General features: G+C 33.8%; 1 protein-coding gene across 1 annotated transcript in view; it reads left to right on the forward strand.

The window, feature by feature from the left end:
* Window positions 1-14,608, forward strand: part of LOC106877275 (membrane-bound acylglycerophosphatidylinositol O-acyltransferase mboat7) — a 109,345-nt gene extending 94,737 nt beyond the window's left edge. Inside the window, exons 5-7 of the mRNA XM_014926141.3 lie at window positions 8,248-8,456; window positions 9,341-9,514; window positions 11,043-14,608. Coding sequence (XP_014781627.1) covers window positions 8,248-8,456; window positions 9,341-9,514; window positions 11,043-11,382 — 723 coding nt within the window. The 3' untranslated portion in view covers window positions 11,383-14,608. The remainder of the gene's footprint in view (window positions 1-8,247; window positions 8,457-9,340; window positions 9,515-11,042) is intronic.
* The last annotated feature ends 3,573 nt before the right edge of the window (window positions 14,609-18,181 follow it).

The following is an 18,181-nucleotide window of genomic DNA, read 5'->3' on the forward strand; positions in this document are numbered from 1 at the left end:
TGTGCATCATTTCAAAAAGAAGCTACCCCCATCAAGTACACGCACACACATACACAAATTTTGTACAAAACAGAAGCCAGACCATATGTCATCATCACTATTATCATCATTATTTAATGTCCATTGTCCAAGCTTTAATGTCTGTTGTCCAGTCTGATTTGGTATGGTTTCTACAGCTGGATGACCTTCCTAATACCAACCACTCTGAGACTGTAATGGGTGCTTTTACATTCCACCAGCATGGGTGCCAGTTGCGTGACACCAATATATACTCTGTGTGTGCGTGTGTGTAAACCATTAAAATACGTAGACATGACACATATAAATTTATGATGGCCATGTGTGAGTAGGAGTAATCTTCAATCTTAACCCTTCAGCATTTAAACTGGCCATATCCTACCCAAATATTTTGCCTGTGTTATGTTCAAACCAGCCAGATCTGGCCTCTCACACCTACCCTATAATGTCATTCTAAAAGTAAACAATTATATCATTGAAAAATACAAAGCTATGAAATAGTAGCATGATTAATTCAAAACAATGTGAATAAATAAGGATTTCATTTGATAATCTAAAGGGTTAAAGAGCTGCAAACATTTTTTACAAATTTCAGGCAGTTCGAGTGACCGCCTAGAGGCTGTCTCATTAGCTCATTGATGATGTTGTTTATCCCCCTGCTAAACTCTGGTCAAGCAGATTTATACATGTAAGTTCATTGTTAGAGTAAGCAAATATTTATCTAATATTACATAAGATCTTATATTGGGTCATCCCATAAATAATTTTTTAAATTGCATGAACTAAAAGTCAGAGGGAGACAGGATAAACTACTTGCGTCAACTTTCTATAAAAGCAGGGAGTAATTTTACCTTCTACTTATTCTTAGTGCAAGTTTTGAAGAGTGCATTTCGATCTTAACAGTTATTTTTTCAAAGCTTTAATGGAAGAGACAAAGGGGCATATTTGGCATACTTTGGTTTATGAGTATAATAAAGGCAACAATGCAATGGAAAGTGTGAGAAATATTTATGCAGTATATGGAGTTCAAACAATAAGCATAAGTCAGTATCAACAGTGGTTCCAGAAATTCCGAGCTGGAAACTACAGCCTAGAGAATGAGCCGCATCCTGGAAGATCGGTAGAGTTTGACAAGGACATCCTGCACACCCTGATGGAACAAAATCCCATTGTAATTGTTGAGGAACTAGCAGAGAAGCTTAGATTTGGACATTTAACTAGTCATTCAAGTCAGCGCTAGAAGAAAAATGGCCATCTTTTGTTTCAAGATGAAAGGTGTTCTTCCATCAGGATAATGCTTGGCTACATACAGCGAGGATGACATCCCAAAGGCTGGAGCAGTTTGAAAGGGAAACGATGCCTCACACAACATATTTGCTTGATATTGCCCCATCTAATTATCATTTATTCTGCAGTCCTCCAAATCATTTGGACAGGAAAAATATGAATTCTGTAGACAAGGTTAAAACAGTACTGTAGGAGTATTTTTCACCACAGACAAGTGAATTTTGGAAGAGGGACCTTGCAAGTCTACCAGATAGATGGAAGAGCATTGTATAAAATGAAGGAGAGTATATTTTAGATTAAAAAATAATTTTGCTTATCTTAATTTTGAAAAATAAAAGAATTATAAAAAACCGTATTATTTATGGGATGACCCAATACTTCTGTCCATCTTGCATCTGGCATGATTCTAGATGTGCCATATATCCCATTGATTATAAGATTTATGTGACATTTTCCCCCCATCATTATGTCTTTCAAAGTTAATAATAACTGGGGTTGCTACTCCTCACAAGAATACTGTATCTGTTAGGCTTTATATCCTTGTCAATCCTTAAAGGGCAAGTAATACCAAGATTGTCAGGATTCTCAGCTGCAGTCTAGCATCCATCTCTTAAACTAACCCCAGTACTTGACTGGTACTTTATTTTAATGACACCCTCACCTCAGAAGAATGAAAGGTATACAGGAGGAATGTGCTGTAATTCTTTAAGCATTAATTATTCTTTGGTTTCAAAAGAAGATGCTAATTGGTATTCTGTTCAAATGCAAAATGAATAGGAATCTCTCATAACATTTCATTTAACCAAAGGTCATTGTTATTGTAGCTTTTGTTATTACTTTGCTTGCTTGTGTAAGCATCACTTTGTACTGCAGTGAGCCTGAGAGATTAATATAAATAATAATAATAATGGTAATAATAATAATAATAATAATAATAATAATAATAATCTGCTTAGGATTACCGAAGCATTAGTTTCCAGCTGAGATTTGCCCCAATTTAACGCTGATTGATGTTAGCAAATATAATCATCTATAATTGTACTAGCAAAGCAGATTTACTTCCATGATAATTGCAGAGTATAAATTTGATGTGTGAATAAGTTGAAGGAAGCATATAAATGTATCTGTAGAGGTGTCTAACATCATAAATACATATATGTGTGTGTGTGTGTGTGTGTGTGTGTGCATATATCATATACAGAGTGTCCATAAATTACCTTTACAATTTGAAAAATTCAGAAAAAAAAAAAGGATAAAGATAACCCAGCAGAGTTTATTGGAAAACAAAGGCAAACAAATAAAGTTTTATTAGAAACATCTGAACACTTCCACGCGAGCTCCATTGGTTGCATGCAACCTGCTGAGTTGTCCTTTTTTTTTTTTTTTATTCCTGGATTTTTCAGTTGTAAAGGTAATTTATGGACAGCATGTATATGTCTATGTACATGTGCTTGTTTGTACATGATGTATGTATGTGTGTGTGTGTGTGAGATGTATTCCATCGCACAATGTGTGTGCTTCTTATCAGTGTATAAATAGAAACCTGCTTTTTACTTCTTCCAACTATGACCATTCTTTCCTTTTTCAATTGTAGTGTATCTAGATCTACATTATCCTGTGTGCTATTCTCTTTTTAAGACAATAAGAATGTGGTTGGTTTTATGGGGGTTTGCCCTGTTATTTCTAAAGGTTCCAGCAATCACATAGGAGCCCCTTTATTTATACTCATGATAATATACGATCTAGGAAGATTTTAGCAAATGATTTGAGAATGTTGACACTTAAAGCTGACTGTGCAAAAACCAAGAAATATCAAAAGATAATGTATTAATCCTTTAACTATCCATTCAATACTAGACGGAACTTCTTACTTTGTCTCTTGACCTGCTGGATATAGCTGCCAAATTTCCCTCAATTCATATTATTGCCTTAAAAAATCAACAGAGACAATGGATAATACAGTTTTAAATACACTATGCCTGAATAAAGGTGGACTGACCATGGCTGGATTGCCTTTGATTATAGGTCTGCTTGTTCAGAGTTTACTTGGGACTGGACCACAATAGCTACTGATCTATTTAGTGTTCCTCATAGGGGTGAAGGGTATTGTGAGGACTGAAAAGTGGGTTAACAAATTGCTATGTTTTATAAAAATTAGGGGATGGTTTTAAAACTTTTTAAAATCATCCAACATTATGTGATAAAGAGGAATTATATGGCTGTGAACTCAATTTTGTTTTCTCATCATTGGGATTATCATCATCATTGTTTAACATCTGTGCTCCATGGGTTGGATGGTTTGACCTGGAACTGGCTACCAGGGAGCTGTCCAGACTCCAACTGTCTGTTGTGTCTATGGCTGGATGCCCTTCCTAACGCCAACCACTTAAATAAGTGTACTGGGTACTTTTTAAGTGGCACTGGCACCTGCTAGAAACAGCAGCAAAATTCCCCTCAAACCAACCTTCTAGTAAAATAAAAGTGGATATGTAGGATCATATAGTCCTGGATACATTGTCTGAAAATAAAAAGGAATGGTCATGACTGGAATGCGCTGATGACAAGTCTACTTGAATGGAACTGACCTGGGTTAAACAACAACCAAGCCTTTCATAGATAAACACATCTTCTCTCTCATGTCCTTAATATTGATTTTGTAGCAGACAAAAGCTCATTTTAGACATGATGGGAGTCTCAGCAATGATATTCACCATAGTGTTTGACTGGTGTTTATTAATCAAACCTGGTTATTCATTTATCTAGAGCAGTGGTTCTCAACCAGAGTCCATATCAGATTTTTGGGAGTCAGCACAACAAAATAGTAAATTGGAGATCCACAATAGTATTTTAAGGGCCCCTGAAAAAATTTTGTTTTAGGTCTATGTATTGGAAAAATCTGCTAGGTTTCTTTCTCTAACATTTTACATTTTTAAACCTGCACAAGTTAATGTGTGAAAAACAAAATAGGAATTTTGAAAGAAGTATCTTTAAAACTAGTTTTTAAATATCAAATGGTTCCAAGAGAATAAAATGGTAATCCAAGGGGTCCATACATAAAAAATGGTTGAGAACCCCTGATCTAGAAGAGCGATAAGTAAAGTTAACACTAATAGAGATTAAACTCAGAATGAAAAGAGCTGTAACTAGATAGCTCATGACATTTTATTTACCCCTCTACTGAGTCTACCTATCCATTGCCCTGTCTCATATCTATTATATTGATTTCTAGCATATGCACAATGCCCAAAACTTTAGAGGGCAGGGTACATAGTTGATATCAACCCTTCAGTACTTGACTGGTATTTATTTTATTGATTCCCAGAAGGGTTAATAGGCACATTTGACCATCACTGGCTTTTAACACCAAACAACACTAAATTCTGCATAGCATTTTATCTGACACACCACTAATTCTACCATTTGACCTTCCACTTATATCAATAGTGTGGATGCAAACATGACTGGGTAGTTATGAAGTATGTTACACAACCACGAGGTCCCCAGATGTGAACCCGCTGTGTAGTCTATTGGGCAAATGCACTTGCCATAGACTTAGACCAACCCAAGCCTTGTGAGAGAATTTGGGGAGATGGAAACTGTACAGAAGCCTGTCAGATTTTTACCTATAATTTAAAAGCCCAACTTTGTGTCATGCCAGTTCTAACCTGAAAAGGCCTGTTATAGGTAAACGTGTCTGTAACATATTCAGCCTCTTCAGATACCAATTCTATGAGCTTTCATCGAAAGCAATATGTGAGTCTATCACCATCATATTTATAATATTGAAACACCAGTTGTTTTTTTGTTCTTTATTGTGCTTTAACTTTATTCCTTTATTTCAATTATTTGACTGTGGTTTTGCTGGAGTTTATGAAATAGACCCCAGGACTTATTAGTTGTAAGCCTGGTACTTATTCTATCAGTCTCTTTTGCCAAACTGCTAAGTTATGAGAATGTAAACACACCAAACCCAGTTGTCAATCGATGGGTGGGGACAAACACTGACAACAAAGACATGCACATAAATATATATATATATATATATATATATATATATATATATATATATATATATATATATCAATGCTGGGCTTCTTTCAGTTTCTGTCTACCAAATCTACTCACAAGAGGCTTTGGTCAGCCTGAAGCTATAGCAGAAAACACTTGCCTAAGGTGCCATACAGTGGGACTGAACTAGGAACCATGTGGTTGGGAAGCAAGCTTCTTACCACACAGCCTTGTTTTTTTGTTTTTGTTTTTTTCGTCTTCTATTTATATCTGGATAAATTGTGGCACATTAAGATTATATCAATTGAAAGATCACAACCCAGTCTCATTACTTAACAGTGAATTTAAAGCTGATTTTCATTGATGTTGTTGTTTTGTTATGAAAGCTTCAAGAGAAAATAGTTTTAAGAATTTAAAAGAATTAAATGACTTAAGAAAGTTAGCTGAAATTATGTGTGGATAGAGTCCAACTGGAACTCACCCAATGTAATTCATTTGATGCCTGCAACCATTACATTTTCTAGTCTATAGAATGGAAGAGAGGACTTCTTCATAATTTGTTTTGTATTTTTCCAATTCGCGTCATAAGGTATTTATGTTGATTGCCTGTTTCATATCCTTCCTCAAGTCTGATATTTCACAATCCTCAAATTTTAACTCTGCATATTTATATTTGCACATGCAGAGCAAGGAGTACATTTAATATTTCTTTCTGGTTGTTTTATTTTGTTTTATTATTTTTTTTATGCTGTAATGCATTCTAAATTGGCCAATTTCTCTCTCCCTTTCTCTGTAAATACAACCTCAAAGATGATTACACAAACACACTCAATATGTATGTGTGTGTGTGTATATATATATAGATACATATAAAAAATTATGAGTTATTGTTGCTCCATTTCTTTTCTTATATATATATGTGTGTGTGTGTGTGTATATAAATATTTATGTACATATGTATATGTGTGTGTGTATGTACATCTATATATATATATATCAATGTGTATATATGTATATATACATATATCTATGTGTATATGTTTGTGTGTATCTGTGTGTGTGTGTGGCAGCCTTATGAAAGAATTTCAGAAACTTGAATTATCTATACAGTATGTGTACATTGAATGTTTAGAAGTGTAGAACAGCTGGAAATCATGAGGTCGACACATATGCTGGCTTATGTAATAGAAAGCATTTTATTTATTCGCATTTTGCCATTCTCCAATTAGGCTTGTATTTTGCTTTTCACTGTACATCATTTCAGATTTTTCTACTTCAGTGCATAACCTAACTAGTGGCTATAATCTTCAGAAGCTGGAATTAGCATTGTGTGGCCATTCATAAAGCGATTTCAGATTACTTTAGAATAGCTTTCTACTTCTGTTGTATTTCTTCACCTTCACTGTTATCTCTTTTCTTTCGTGTAAAAATTGTAATGCATTAGATTTGAATGCAACATTCCTATGTTTTGTATATATACACACATACACATTTATATATATATATATATATATATATATATATATATATATATATATATATATACATCTGTGTGTGTGTGTGTATATACACACATATATATATACATACATGTTTATATATATATGTGTATGTATTTATATATATATATATATATATATATATATATATATACATATATATATATATATATATATATATATATATATAAGATTTTACTGTGGTCAAGGCTGCATAGCGTTCGATTATGAATAAATAAAATGAAAACTACACATTATGTACAGGACATCACCAGCGGGTGCAAAATATGTAAACACATGAGAGAAAAGTACAGGACAAAATACTAAAAGAACATAACGCCTCATCAGTTGTCGGACTGTTTATTACTCCTATTTCGTGCTTTTAACAACAATATTGGGAACTTCATAAGACAGCAGCATCCAGAAATTTTAAAAACAGAGTTAGAGCTTCACACGAACGAACAACGACAGTGTGGACATATAGAGTAAACAATCGACAAAGACAAACATTAAGGGCCGTTAAGCCAACACAAATTGTAATGCGTAATTCCTAGGAGAAATTTTATCAAGGAAATAAAATAATAGAAGAGAAGTAAATAGGAGAATAGAATAATTAGAAGAGAAGAAAATGGTAGAAGAAAATAATGTTGGGAGCCAAGAAAAATGTACTTTTCTCTCCAGTGCAAAAGCATTATGTCCTCTCACCCTCTGTTCTATAACCTTTACCAAGGCAGTGTAATCATTGACTATGAGATATACTCTGGTTTTTAAACTGAATCCATTGCACAACATCATTGTGTTTTCTCACCCATCTTCTAACTTATCATCAACTGGATTATTTTTTTATTCTTTTACTTGTTTCAGGACAATGTTTGTCCTTGGGTAGTAACTGTTATTTCCTATTTGCTTAGCTGTAGAAAGTATGAAAAATTGCTAATATTTCCTTCAGACTTTGCTTTTGTTACATTTATTCAAACTCCAAAGAATCCCGCTTAGTGTCTATGATGCTCTCCCACTACTCCTGTTCATGATCAGAGATGCACATATTGTCATCCACTAAGGGACATGCTCAAGTGATTAAGGTCAAGCAACTGACAAGTAGATCTGTGTTATTGAGCAGAATATTTGCTATAACGATATTTCTGCTCCAGTAACTTAGCACTGAATATGTGTGAAATGTAATGGTAAAATAGGTCAGTTTCAAAACAATGATGTCCAGGTCACAAAAGCAAAGTTTGAAGGGAATAGTTGTCAGTTCCTTTCATTTTTAGATCGAAGCAAGTAAGAAATAACACTTAATGACCAAAGACAATAAAAATGAAGATTTCTTACACAGTGTTTTTAACTCTATTATTATAAAGAAATTTTAGGAAAAGAATTCAAGAATCCTCACATGTAATGTAGTAAAATTTTTATATATATATTTTTTTTCCAGTATGTAAAAACCGATGATTTCTATGAGAAGCCATTATGGTTCCGACTTTTCTACATGATGCCAATATTTTGTGTCTTCCGCTGGCGTCTCTACATTGCCTGGATCCTAGCAGAATGTTCCTGCATGATGGGAGCATACGGGGCATATCCTGCCAGCTCCTTACCAAAATGTGGTCAGGGACCTTCTGACCTGAAAGCACTCCATAAAGTGTAAGTATAATATTATTCTGTTTACCTATTCAATAAACGTTATAGAGTATATTCTGACTAGAATTTCCAATTTGTCTTCGAGTTTTGGGGATTTTGTACTTAAAATAAATAGGTTTAATTTGGCATTAGTATATCACGTAGTCTCTCTCTTTCTCTCTCTGTCTCTCTCTCTCTCTCCTATCCTTAATCATCAATATAAATAGACTAGAAAGTCGGCTTCCCCATAATCTCTGTCATGTTAATGTGACACCCAAATTTCCCTCAATACACCTTGTATTGTCTTTCAAATTACAATCATATTTTTCAAGTCAGAAATCTTAAGATAGACTAAATACACAGCTATAAAGATGAAATGATTTCATCTAGAATGCTAATTCCAATATTGAAGTGTTTCTTCAACTGGCAAACCAAATATCCTAAAGCAGAACTTCACCTAGTACACTATTCTGGTTGCTTAATTGTCTGCATTGATATCATATGTTGGGCTCTTCAAGTATAACGGTAATCCTCTGTGGACTGTTAGTCTGGCATAGTCCACTAGATGTAAAAATGGCCCATATGCAATGGCTAGATAAAGATTGAGTGAAACCTAGTAACCAGTTGATCTAGCAAGCAGGGCCTCATTTCAGTGAGGGGGCCAGTGCACAATAATGCTGTTGATAGGAAGGCTCCAAAACAGTGTGCATTTTCTCCTGATGATCCCATAAGCTGGTAGTACTTGCATCTGCAAGTTGTTTGCAAAAAATCTAAAAATACTGGCATCAGTTATATTAATACTAACCTTTTGTTATCCAACCTACACTTGTTAATTCTTCTTAAATACCCATGATAGAATGCTGACATTACTATTGATTAAATGAAAAATATTCTGATTCTATTTTTAGGAAATCTTTCCCAAAGAAAACAGCTAGTTATAACTTTGAAGCTGTAAATAACCTCTACATCTGGGGTTGTGAAATGGCACCTACCACCAAAGAAGCATTGCGCAGCTGGAATAAGTCAGTGCAGTATTGGCTGGCCAATATAGTCTACCGTAGAGTGCCAATGAAATCTTTTAGGTAAGTTATACATAAAGACTTATGGGTGGATTTGGTAGACAGAAACTGAAAAAGCCTTTTGTGTATATATGTGTGTGTATATATATATATATAAGTCAGTAAATAGTGGGGTTGTGTTAACCGCACGTGGAGAAATAATAGGAAAATGAAAAATAATAATAAGGCAGAATGCTAAACTGAAAGCATATTTTAATATAGATGTGTAAAAAGGATTTCTAACCGGCTTTCATTGCTTGGCAAATTTTCAAGAAGAGGGAGAATGAAAATGTTCTTTACAAAAAAGTAAAAAACAGGTAAAAGGTATAAATCCAGAATTTTAGTAATTCATGGAGTGCACACAGAACAGCAAGAATCCAAAGAATAATGTATCGATTCATTCTTAACACATTCAGGCAAATTCAAACATAGTGAAAAGCAAACAGCAATCAGGTGTTCACATTAGAATCTTCCAGAACATATTAAGAATAAATAGGAATAGATATATTATTGTCAGAGATTTAATCTTTCCAGTGTTTCATTCACTAAGATCATGGATTCCATGTACTTCTTCAAAACTACCAGAGACCATGCCCATGTGTCTTTTATGCCATCAAATGTGGTTTGGCTTTTTGTAAAATAATTAGTGATGTACTCACTAATTTTCTCGTCAGGAACCAAAGCAACCTTTGCAAACTTCATTTTCTGGAAGCCACCAACAACATAAGCCTTTCTGCTATAAGCACAAGGCCTGAAATTTAGGGGAGGGGACTAGTCAATTACATCAACCCCAGTACATAACTGGTACTTATTTCATTGACCCCCGAAAGGATGAAAGGCAAAGTCAACCTTGGTGGAATTTGAACTCAGACTATAAGGACGAACGAAATGCTGCTAAGCATTTTGCCCAGCATGCTAACAATTCTGCCAGCTCACCACCTTCACCAACAACAACCTAATAAAAATAATAAGCATAACAACAGTTTCATACATTAACATAAGCTCCTGATAAATTTATAAGGAAAGAGTATTGTTGATTGAACTGAATCACACAGTATATCACTGGTACTAATTCTATTGATATTGAAAGAGATGGAAATACGTGAGAGTTCAAACCCAGAACTGAAAGGGGAAAAAATTAATCACTGAAATATCTGGTACTATTGTCAGCACTTCTTGAACACCCTTGTGGGAGGGGACTAGTCAATTACATTCACCCAGGGTTTCACTTGTACTTAATTTATCAACACCGAAAGGATGAAAGGCAAAGTCAACCTTGGTGGAATTTGAACTCAGAACATAAAGACAGGCAAAATACTGCTAAGCATTTTGCCCAGCATGCTAGCAATTCTGCTAGCTCGCTGCCTTCCTTTACCCTAATAAAGAAAGGATGAAAGGCAAAGTTGACCTCAGTGGGATTTGAACTATGAACATAAAGAGCTGGCAAACATTTCACAAAGCATTTTTGTCTGCTGTTGTAATGATTCTGCCAGCAAGCAGAATAAGGAAAACAGTAGTAATTAATCATTATAATTTTTTTTTCCCGTTTCAGGGTATTTCTGACAATGGCTGTTAGTGCTTACTGGCATGGCGTCGACCCAGGATATTACATGAGCTTCCTCACAGTACCTCCAATCCTGATGGCTGAAAGAGTTATGATAGCAGCATTTAGAGATGAAGAACCTACAATAAAACAAAAACTATTTGACCACGTGTGCTGGTTTTTTCGAATGCGAGGATTTGATTACAATTGCATGGGCTTCCTTTTACTTTCTTGGCACGATACAGTTCGTTACTGGTCATCCATATACTTTATTGGACATATAACTATTATAGTATTTTTTATTGTTGGCACTATTTTCCGTCCACCTAGGAAAAAAACCAACGACTGATTTTCCTTTAAGTTTTGTTTTTTTTTGCTACTTTCGAACTTTCTAAGTATGTGACTGGAATTATGAGATTAAAAAAAAAATACAAAATTACACAGAGTGAATGTGTGTACGTACTTTATTTTTCATTATTTCTAAATCTTCTTATATAATCTGGTTATTCCCTTCAAATTAAAATTAATTGATCACATTTAAAAAAAATCTCCCCAACATTCCAAAACCCAACCCACCTACATAATGTAATGGCATGACTCCATGTAGTTTGTTATTTGTGACCTATCATGAACACTTTAAATCTGCTTTTGTTATGGTAGATGACTGTCACACACAGACACACTCCCAGCAGGTTAAATTAAATATCTATGAAAAATCTAAACATCCATAGAAACATGAAATAATGCAGTAACTTCATATATATGTATAATATATATATGTGTGTGTGTGTGTAAGACGTGTATATATGTATGTGTATATAAGTATATGTATGTGTGCGTGTATGTATATATATATATATATATATATATAATATATGTATATGTAAAATACTGCTGTCGCTCTTTAATTTCATCTCTTCTGTCAACTTTTGCCTGAAGAAGGACTCTGTCTGAAACATTGGATTTTCCACTCCCCATAGTAAGTTAACTGTACTATTTTTCCTGATTTTACTAAATAATACAAATCTCGTCAACAGAGATCAATACCAGTCTCTTCAGATTCTGTTTTATTATATATATATACATATATATAAACTAATGACAGTGCTCCAAAAATGGTTGCACTATAATGTTAATGAAAAAAAAAATGCTTGGGTTTTTGGGAGGTGAGACAATTCTTATTTATCCAAAAATATTGTTGATTTTTTTTTCATTTTTTTTTTTTTCTGTTCTCTAATTATCTAATTAGATTGTAATTTGTTAGTCATTTCTTATGTGTTGCATATCTGTGTTTGCTTACTGTGACTCAGTTGCTCAAAGCATTCTGCATTTTCAGCTGAATTTAATGAATTCACTAAAAATTTTTGATGCTGAAATTTGACTTTATAATGTAACAACAATATGTGGTTTGTGACAATGAGTAAACTATGAATAAAGCTTGATGCTAAAGCAAGGTATAGCATTAATCTTCCAGTACCTTGTGGATGCATAGGACTCTTGTGAATTCAAACCACATATTTTCTATCTTGAGCAATTTCTTCTACATCCATCCAATTTCCTTCAGCAACATCTTTCATCATCTCTCTTAGCCAGGCCTCTCTCAGTTTACTATGCTACCTCCTGAAGGAGAATGCTGGGGACTGGTTGGCACTGGCACATAGCTAATACTTTCATGAGAGAAAGTGATTAGGCTAGAAGGTTAAATATTTTTGTTAAATTTTCGAAAAGGAAATGGATGGGTTATGTCACTGGCGCTCTGTCAGTTACAATGTCAAGGGTTCAAATTGATCCGATTAACAGAACATCCTGCTCATGAAATTAACATGCAAGTGGCTGCGCACTCCCCAGATATGTGTACCCTTAATGTAATTCTCAGGGAGATTCAGCATGACACAGAGTGTGCCAAGGCTGGCCCTTTGAAATACAGGTACTACTCATTTTTCCCAGCTGAGTAGACAGGAGTAATGTGAAATAAATCATCTTGCTCAAGGACACAATGCATCGCTGGGAATTGAACTTACGACCTTATGATCGTAAGCCAAATGCCCATAACCACTAAGCCATGCGCCTTCACTGGATTAATTATGTACTCAGAAGATAAAGAAGTCTTATAACGCAAACATACAGATGTGGAGAAATTAATCTGTAATATTCCTTAGATTCATATTTAATTGTTAAAAAAAAATTTTCTTAATCAATAGAATTTCATAAAAGTACCATGAATTAAAACTGGTTTAGTTACATAAAATATGTATTTACTTTAAGGATCCATTTTGCTTCACTGACAAAATATTGACCTAAAAGTATAAATGACATTGACATTGTCTAGGTATGAAGACAAAATTTCATAATGTCTATTTGGAGTGCATCTACCTCTAATTTATGGTTCATTGTCAATCCCATAACGTATATTAATGCAAAATCAATATTTTGTATGTTGAAAAGAAACACTACTGGATATGTAGATGCATATAAGCATATCATTTTCTCTTCCATGCTTCTAAACCATGTGTTATAAATATCAAAGACAAAATACACTGGGCTCTGATTATTTCTTTGTAAGTTGTTATCAATAATCAGCATATATATATAATCAAAATGTAGAATTCTGTTCTGTAACAAGAGTCACACTTTCAAACTCTCCATATAGTAACTGTGTTTTTTAATTATTTAAAAAAATAAAGGCTTAGATGCCTAGGAGTCTAATCTGAACTACAACTCCGCACTACTACTACTACTACTACAAAAAACCTGGCTTGGGTAGAAAAATACAAATGAAGTAGAAGACAATCTGTTCATGTTTGGATCACATAGAGCAAATACTAGTAGAAAAAAAATATACCTTGTATCTGTCATGTGTTACTCTGATGCAAGAACTAAAATCTTTTCTATTTTTGTAAATATATTTTATCTAACCTTTGACCTATCCCAGCCCATGCCAAATGATAATAGAACAGTATTTATTTGTTAAATCCACATATTTTACTAAACATGTTTCTGAAATTAATAATAAAAAGAAGAAAATGTATTTTTCCTTTCACTCTTATTTTTCCATCTTCCCATCTATCTTTCATCTCTTTTCTTACATATCTTCTTCCACTGTTCGAAATTATTTCTTTCCTCTTTGTTCACCCTTTAAGATGTTTTGTTTTTTCCTAGTCATTCATTTAGCTCTTTGGCTTTTCCTCAACTTAGTCTAATCCATTATTTTTGTCATCATTCCTATTCTACCCAAGACTAATGAACTATTCTGTCTATTGTTTTTCACCCCACCCATCTCTTATACATGTTCTCATCTTGCAATTACTGACCACTTACTATGTGCTTCTTAAACTGAAAATATCAAACTGTCTTCATTAAACTAACATTTCTCTCTTCTCCTGTCTCTAAAATATTTTTTTTTCTAAAATCACATATGTAAAACAAGAGAAAAGAAAAAGGAAAATAATTTCAAAAGAATATTACTTTTCAAATTAAAAAAAATTTTGATTGTGTCCAAAATGTAATTATTTTTTGTTTACACAAACTTAAATGTTCTTTGTTTACAAAAGAAAAAATAAAAGAAAAAAACAAAATACTGCATTGACAATTTTTCTTGAAATCTGGTGTAATATATTATTTTATCAAATTAAGGATTTTTACCTGTTATTAATTAGAGGAGAAAGGCCAATAATGTTTAGGATGTTAGAAGGAAAGGGTGAATTACCCTCAAGCTAGATACTTAACTTGCCTACTAAATGGTACAGAACTTGCAACTTGAGTGCTTACTAAAAGGTATGGAAATGATGGCTAAGATGGTTGCTTGCCAAGCATGTGGTTTCTGGTTCACACTGTGTGGCATTTTGGGCATGTGTCTTCTGCTATAATCCTGGGCCAATCAAAGCTTTGAGTAGATTTGGCCAATGGAAACTGAAAGAAGCCCATCATGTATGTTTCTTTAAATTTGCACTTCTCCACAAATGAATGAGCTACAAGTAGTGACGTTGTTGTCATTTTCCTTGTCAACAAATCATCCATTGGCTTTGCAACCTTCAAAGATGTGTGAAATAAGAGACTCCTTACTTGAAAAACAAGGAAGAGTATCTGGCAGTAAAATAATGCCTCATACTCATCTAACCCATGCTAGTATGTAAAAACAGATGTAAAAATAAGTGAATGAATGGAACAGCCATGTGCATGGTGGTGGTGTTAAACTAAGTAACAAATTAATTCCATTGCTCCAGAACAGGAATAGCCCATTCAGTAGTTTACAGTTTAATTTCCATGTAGTAAACTTCATTCACTAAGCTTTTGTCAAACCAAAGCAATGATAGAAAATACTTGTTCAAGGATCCAGACAGTGGTCCTTGTTAGAATTGCAAAGCTATAGTTGCAGGCTGATAAATAACTGAAAAGTTTTCACTGCTTGTTGAAAGATCTCAAGAATTTCAGGTTAACAATTAAATTTTCTATTGCATTAAATTATGTACAGGTCAATGAAGACACTTATTCTGCCAGAAAAAGCAGCCAAATTTCTTAATCATACCCTGTTTTCTTAAAAACAGAAATTACATGAACTATATAGTCACGAATCATCATCATCATCATCATTTAATGTCTGTTGTCCATGCTGGCATTGGTTGGACAGTTTTGATCAAAGCTGGGGAGCTGCACCAGACTCCAGTCTAATTTGGCATGGTTTCTGTGGCTGGATGCCCTTTGTAATACCAACCACTTTGAAGTGTGTGCTGGGTGCTTTTACGTAGCATCACATGGGCGTTTTTATGTGGCACTGCACAGGTGCTTTCATGTAACACCGCCATGGGTGCTTTACACCACCAGATGGATCGGTGAATATGTTTTTGATCTTATGACTGCTATGGATCTGAAGTTAAACACCAGGAAAAAATCATGTGAAATTAGGCAAGAAGAAATCAATATAAAAGGAATTTTGCAAATGTTTTTCCCATTGAATTTTACATCAAAAATGCTTTGCTTATCAGTAAGTTGTGTAGAAGTTTATTTAATGATATATATATATAACAAAGGAATATTATAATTGTTCCTGTGATATTGTATGATAAATACATACCACATTGTAACAATTGAACAATTGCAAGTATTTTTAAAAGATACATCTACAATGCAAATTATATAAAATATATTTTCAATGCTGGACATCAATCAGAAAACTTGGCTGTTACAAGTGTAACAATAAGTCAAAGAGGAAGCTTCTACATGGTCATTCATCTCATTTGAAATAGGAAATAGCAAATCCTACTCTGCCACCTTAAAAGAAGGAAAGACACTAGAAAATATAGTCTTGGATGTAGAAAAAGACAAGCTGATAATAAATTGAATGATTTTGATCAGAATTATGCTCAAGTAAGCTAAGCAACAACTATTACTATTACTATTAAGCTAATGAGAAGATTTATGACTTAGTTGTTAAGCAACTGGTCTCTCAATCATAAGATTGTGGGTTCAATTCCTGATTCAGAGGTAAACTGTGTTTTGGGGCAAGACTTTTTACTTCATGTTGCTCCAGTCCACTAAACTAGCAAAAATGTTTATTAAAACTGACAGACATTGGTCATCACTAAGTTAGCTCTGTAGTATTAACATGTCAGTGGTATGATCACAGACCTACAGGTATTAAGAGAGGCTATATTCAGCTCTTGAATACTACATTCTTTCTTCACTTTTTTAACAAAACTGTTATTTGTAAATTACTACACGGTATCATTTATGTTCCTGGCATGGATCTTTCCATGGCTCTTTGCATCGTAACCAATCAGTGTACTCCCATCTTCATAGTAACCCACATCTCACTTTGCTTACAAAAGCACTAGTAGAACAGTGCTATTGAAGAAAAACTGGTAGATAACTTGAGAACAGATCACAGAATACCAAAATCACAAGTTTTGCTGGACTGGACATGTTGCAATGTTCTCAGACAACAGGTGGACCTGTACAGTTGCCAAGTGTATCCAGGAGGTTAGAAAAAGTCACCCAGAATGCCTTCACAATATTGGGAAGATAATTGAAGATAATTTAGTTTAACAATTTGGACCAAAATGGAAAAGAAGGGTATAATCAAGGAAGAAATGAAAATGCATTGCGGCCAGTGGTGTATAACAACATCCGAATTTCTGGCTGATATAAGTGATACAGTGATTATTTATGCATGAGCAAGGGAGACCAACAACTCACTAGAAATACTAATCTGTTTTGATTCATTTTGATACCAACCTGCCTGAGCCCACCCTGGATCTCTAATACAATCTTTCCATTTTAAAGTGATCTAAATTAAAATCCTCCTTGAAAATTTCAGATTAATTTGTTTCAAACACAATCTAAATAATGGTTTCAAATTTTAACATAAGGTCAGCAAATTCGGTACTTATTTTACACAACTGGTACTTATTTTATCGACTCCAGAAGGATGAAAGGCAAAATTGACTTTGGTGGAATTTGAACTCAGAACATAAAGCCAGACAAAATTTTGCCCAGCATGAACACCACCTAAATGATCCTTTCTACTCTCGGCACAAGGCCTGAAGTTTTTGGGGAAGATATTAATCAGTTACATAGATCCCAATGCTCGACTGGTAATTATTTTATCAACACCGAAAGGAGGAAAGGCAAAATCATCCTTGGTAGAATTTGAACTCAGAATGTAAAGATGGACAAAATGCTGCTAAGCATCTTGCCCAGTGTGCTAATAATTTTGCCAGCTCCCCACTTTATACTATCTAAATAATGGCAGTAATTTTAGTAAATTCTTCATTAATTTAAAAATTAATTGAAACAAAAGCAGTATATTTTGACAGGAAATGTTGTAAGAAAAGTATTCGAGTCTGAGAATAAGCAGCTGTTTAAATTTGATACTTAAATAGGAAGAATCATCAGAACAGGAGAACTATTAATAGTTTGTAGTGGGGAAGTTAAATCAAAGTAAAAATTAAATCTGAATAGATGTTTGTTGGCTTGTTATATTAAGTAATAAAGACTAATGTTGTGAGATGCTTCAACATTTTCTAGCACTAAAACAAACAAGGAATGTGTTTGTTTCTAAATTGACAAATGAGAAAAAAATTGAAAAAAAAAAAAAAGGAAAGAAAAGAAATAAACTACAATTTATTTTTTATCAAAACTGAAATACAAAT

This window comes from Octopus bimaculoides, chromosome 2 (genome assembly GCF_046866305.1).
Source record: "Octopus bimaculoides isolate indiv1 chromosome 2, ASM4686630v1, whole genome shotgun sequence".
NCBI lineage: Eukaryota > Metazoa > Mollusca > Cephalopoda > Octopoda > Octopodidae > Octopus > Octopus bimaculoides.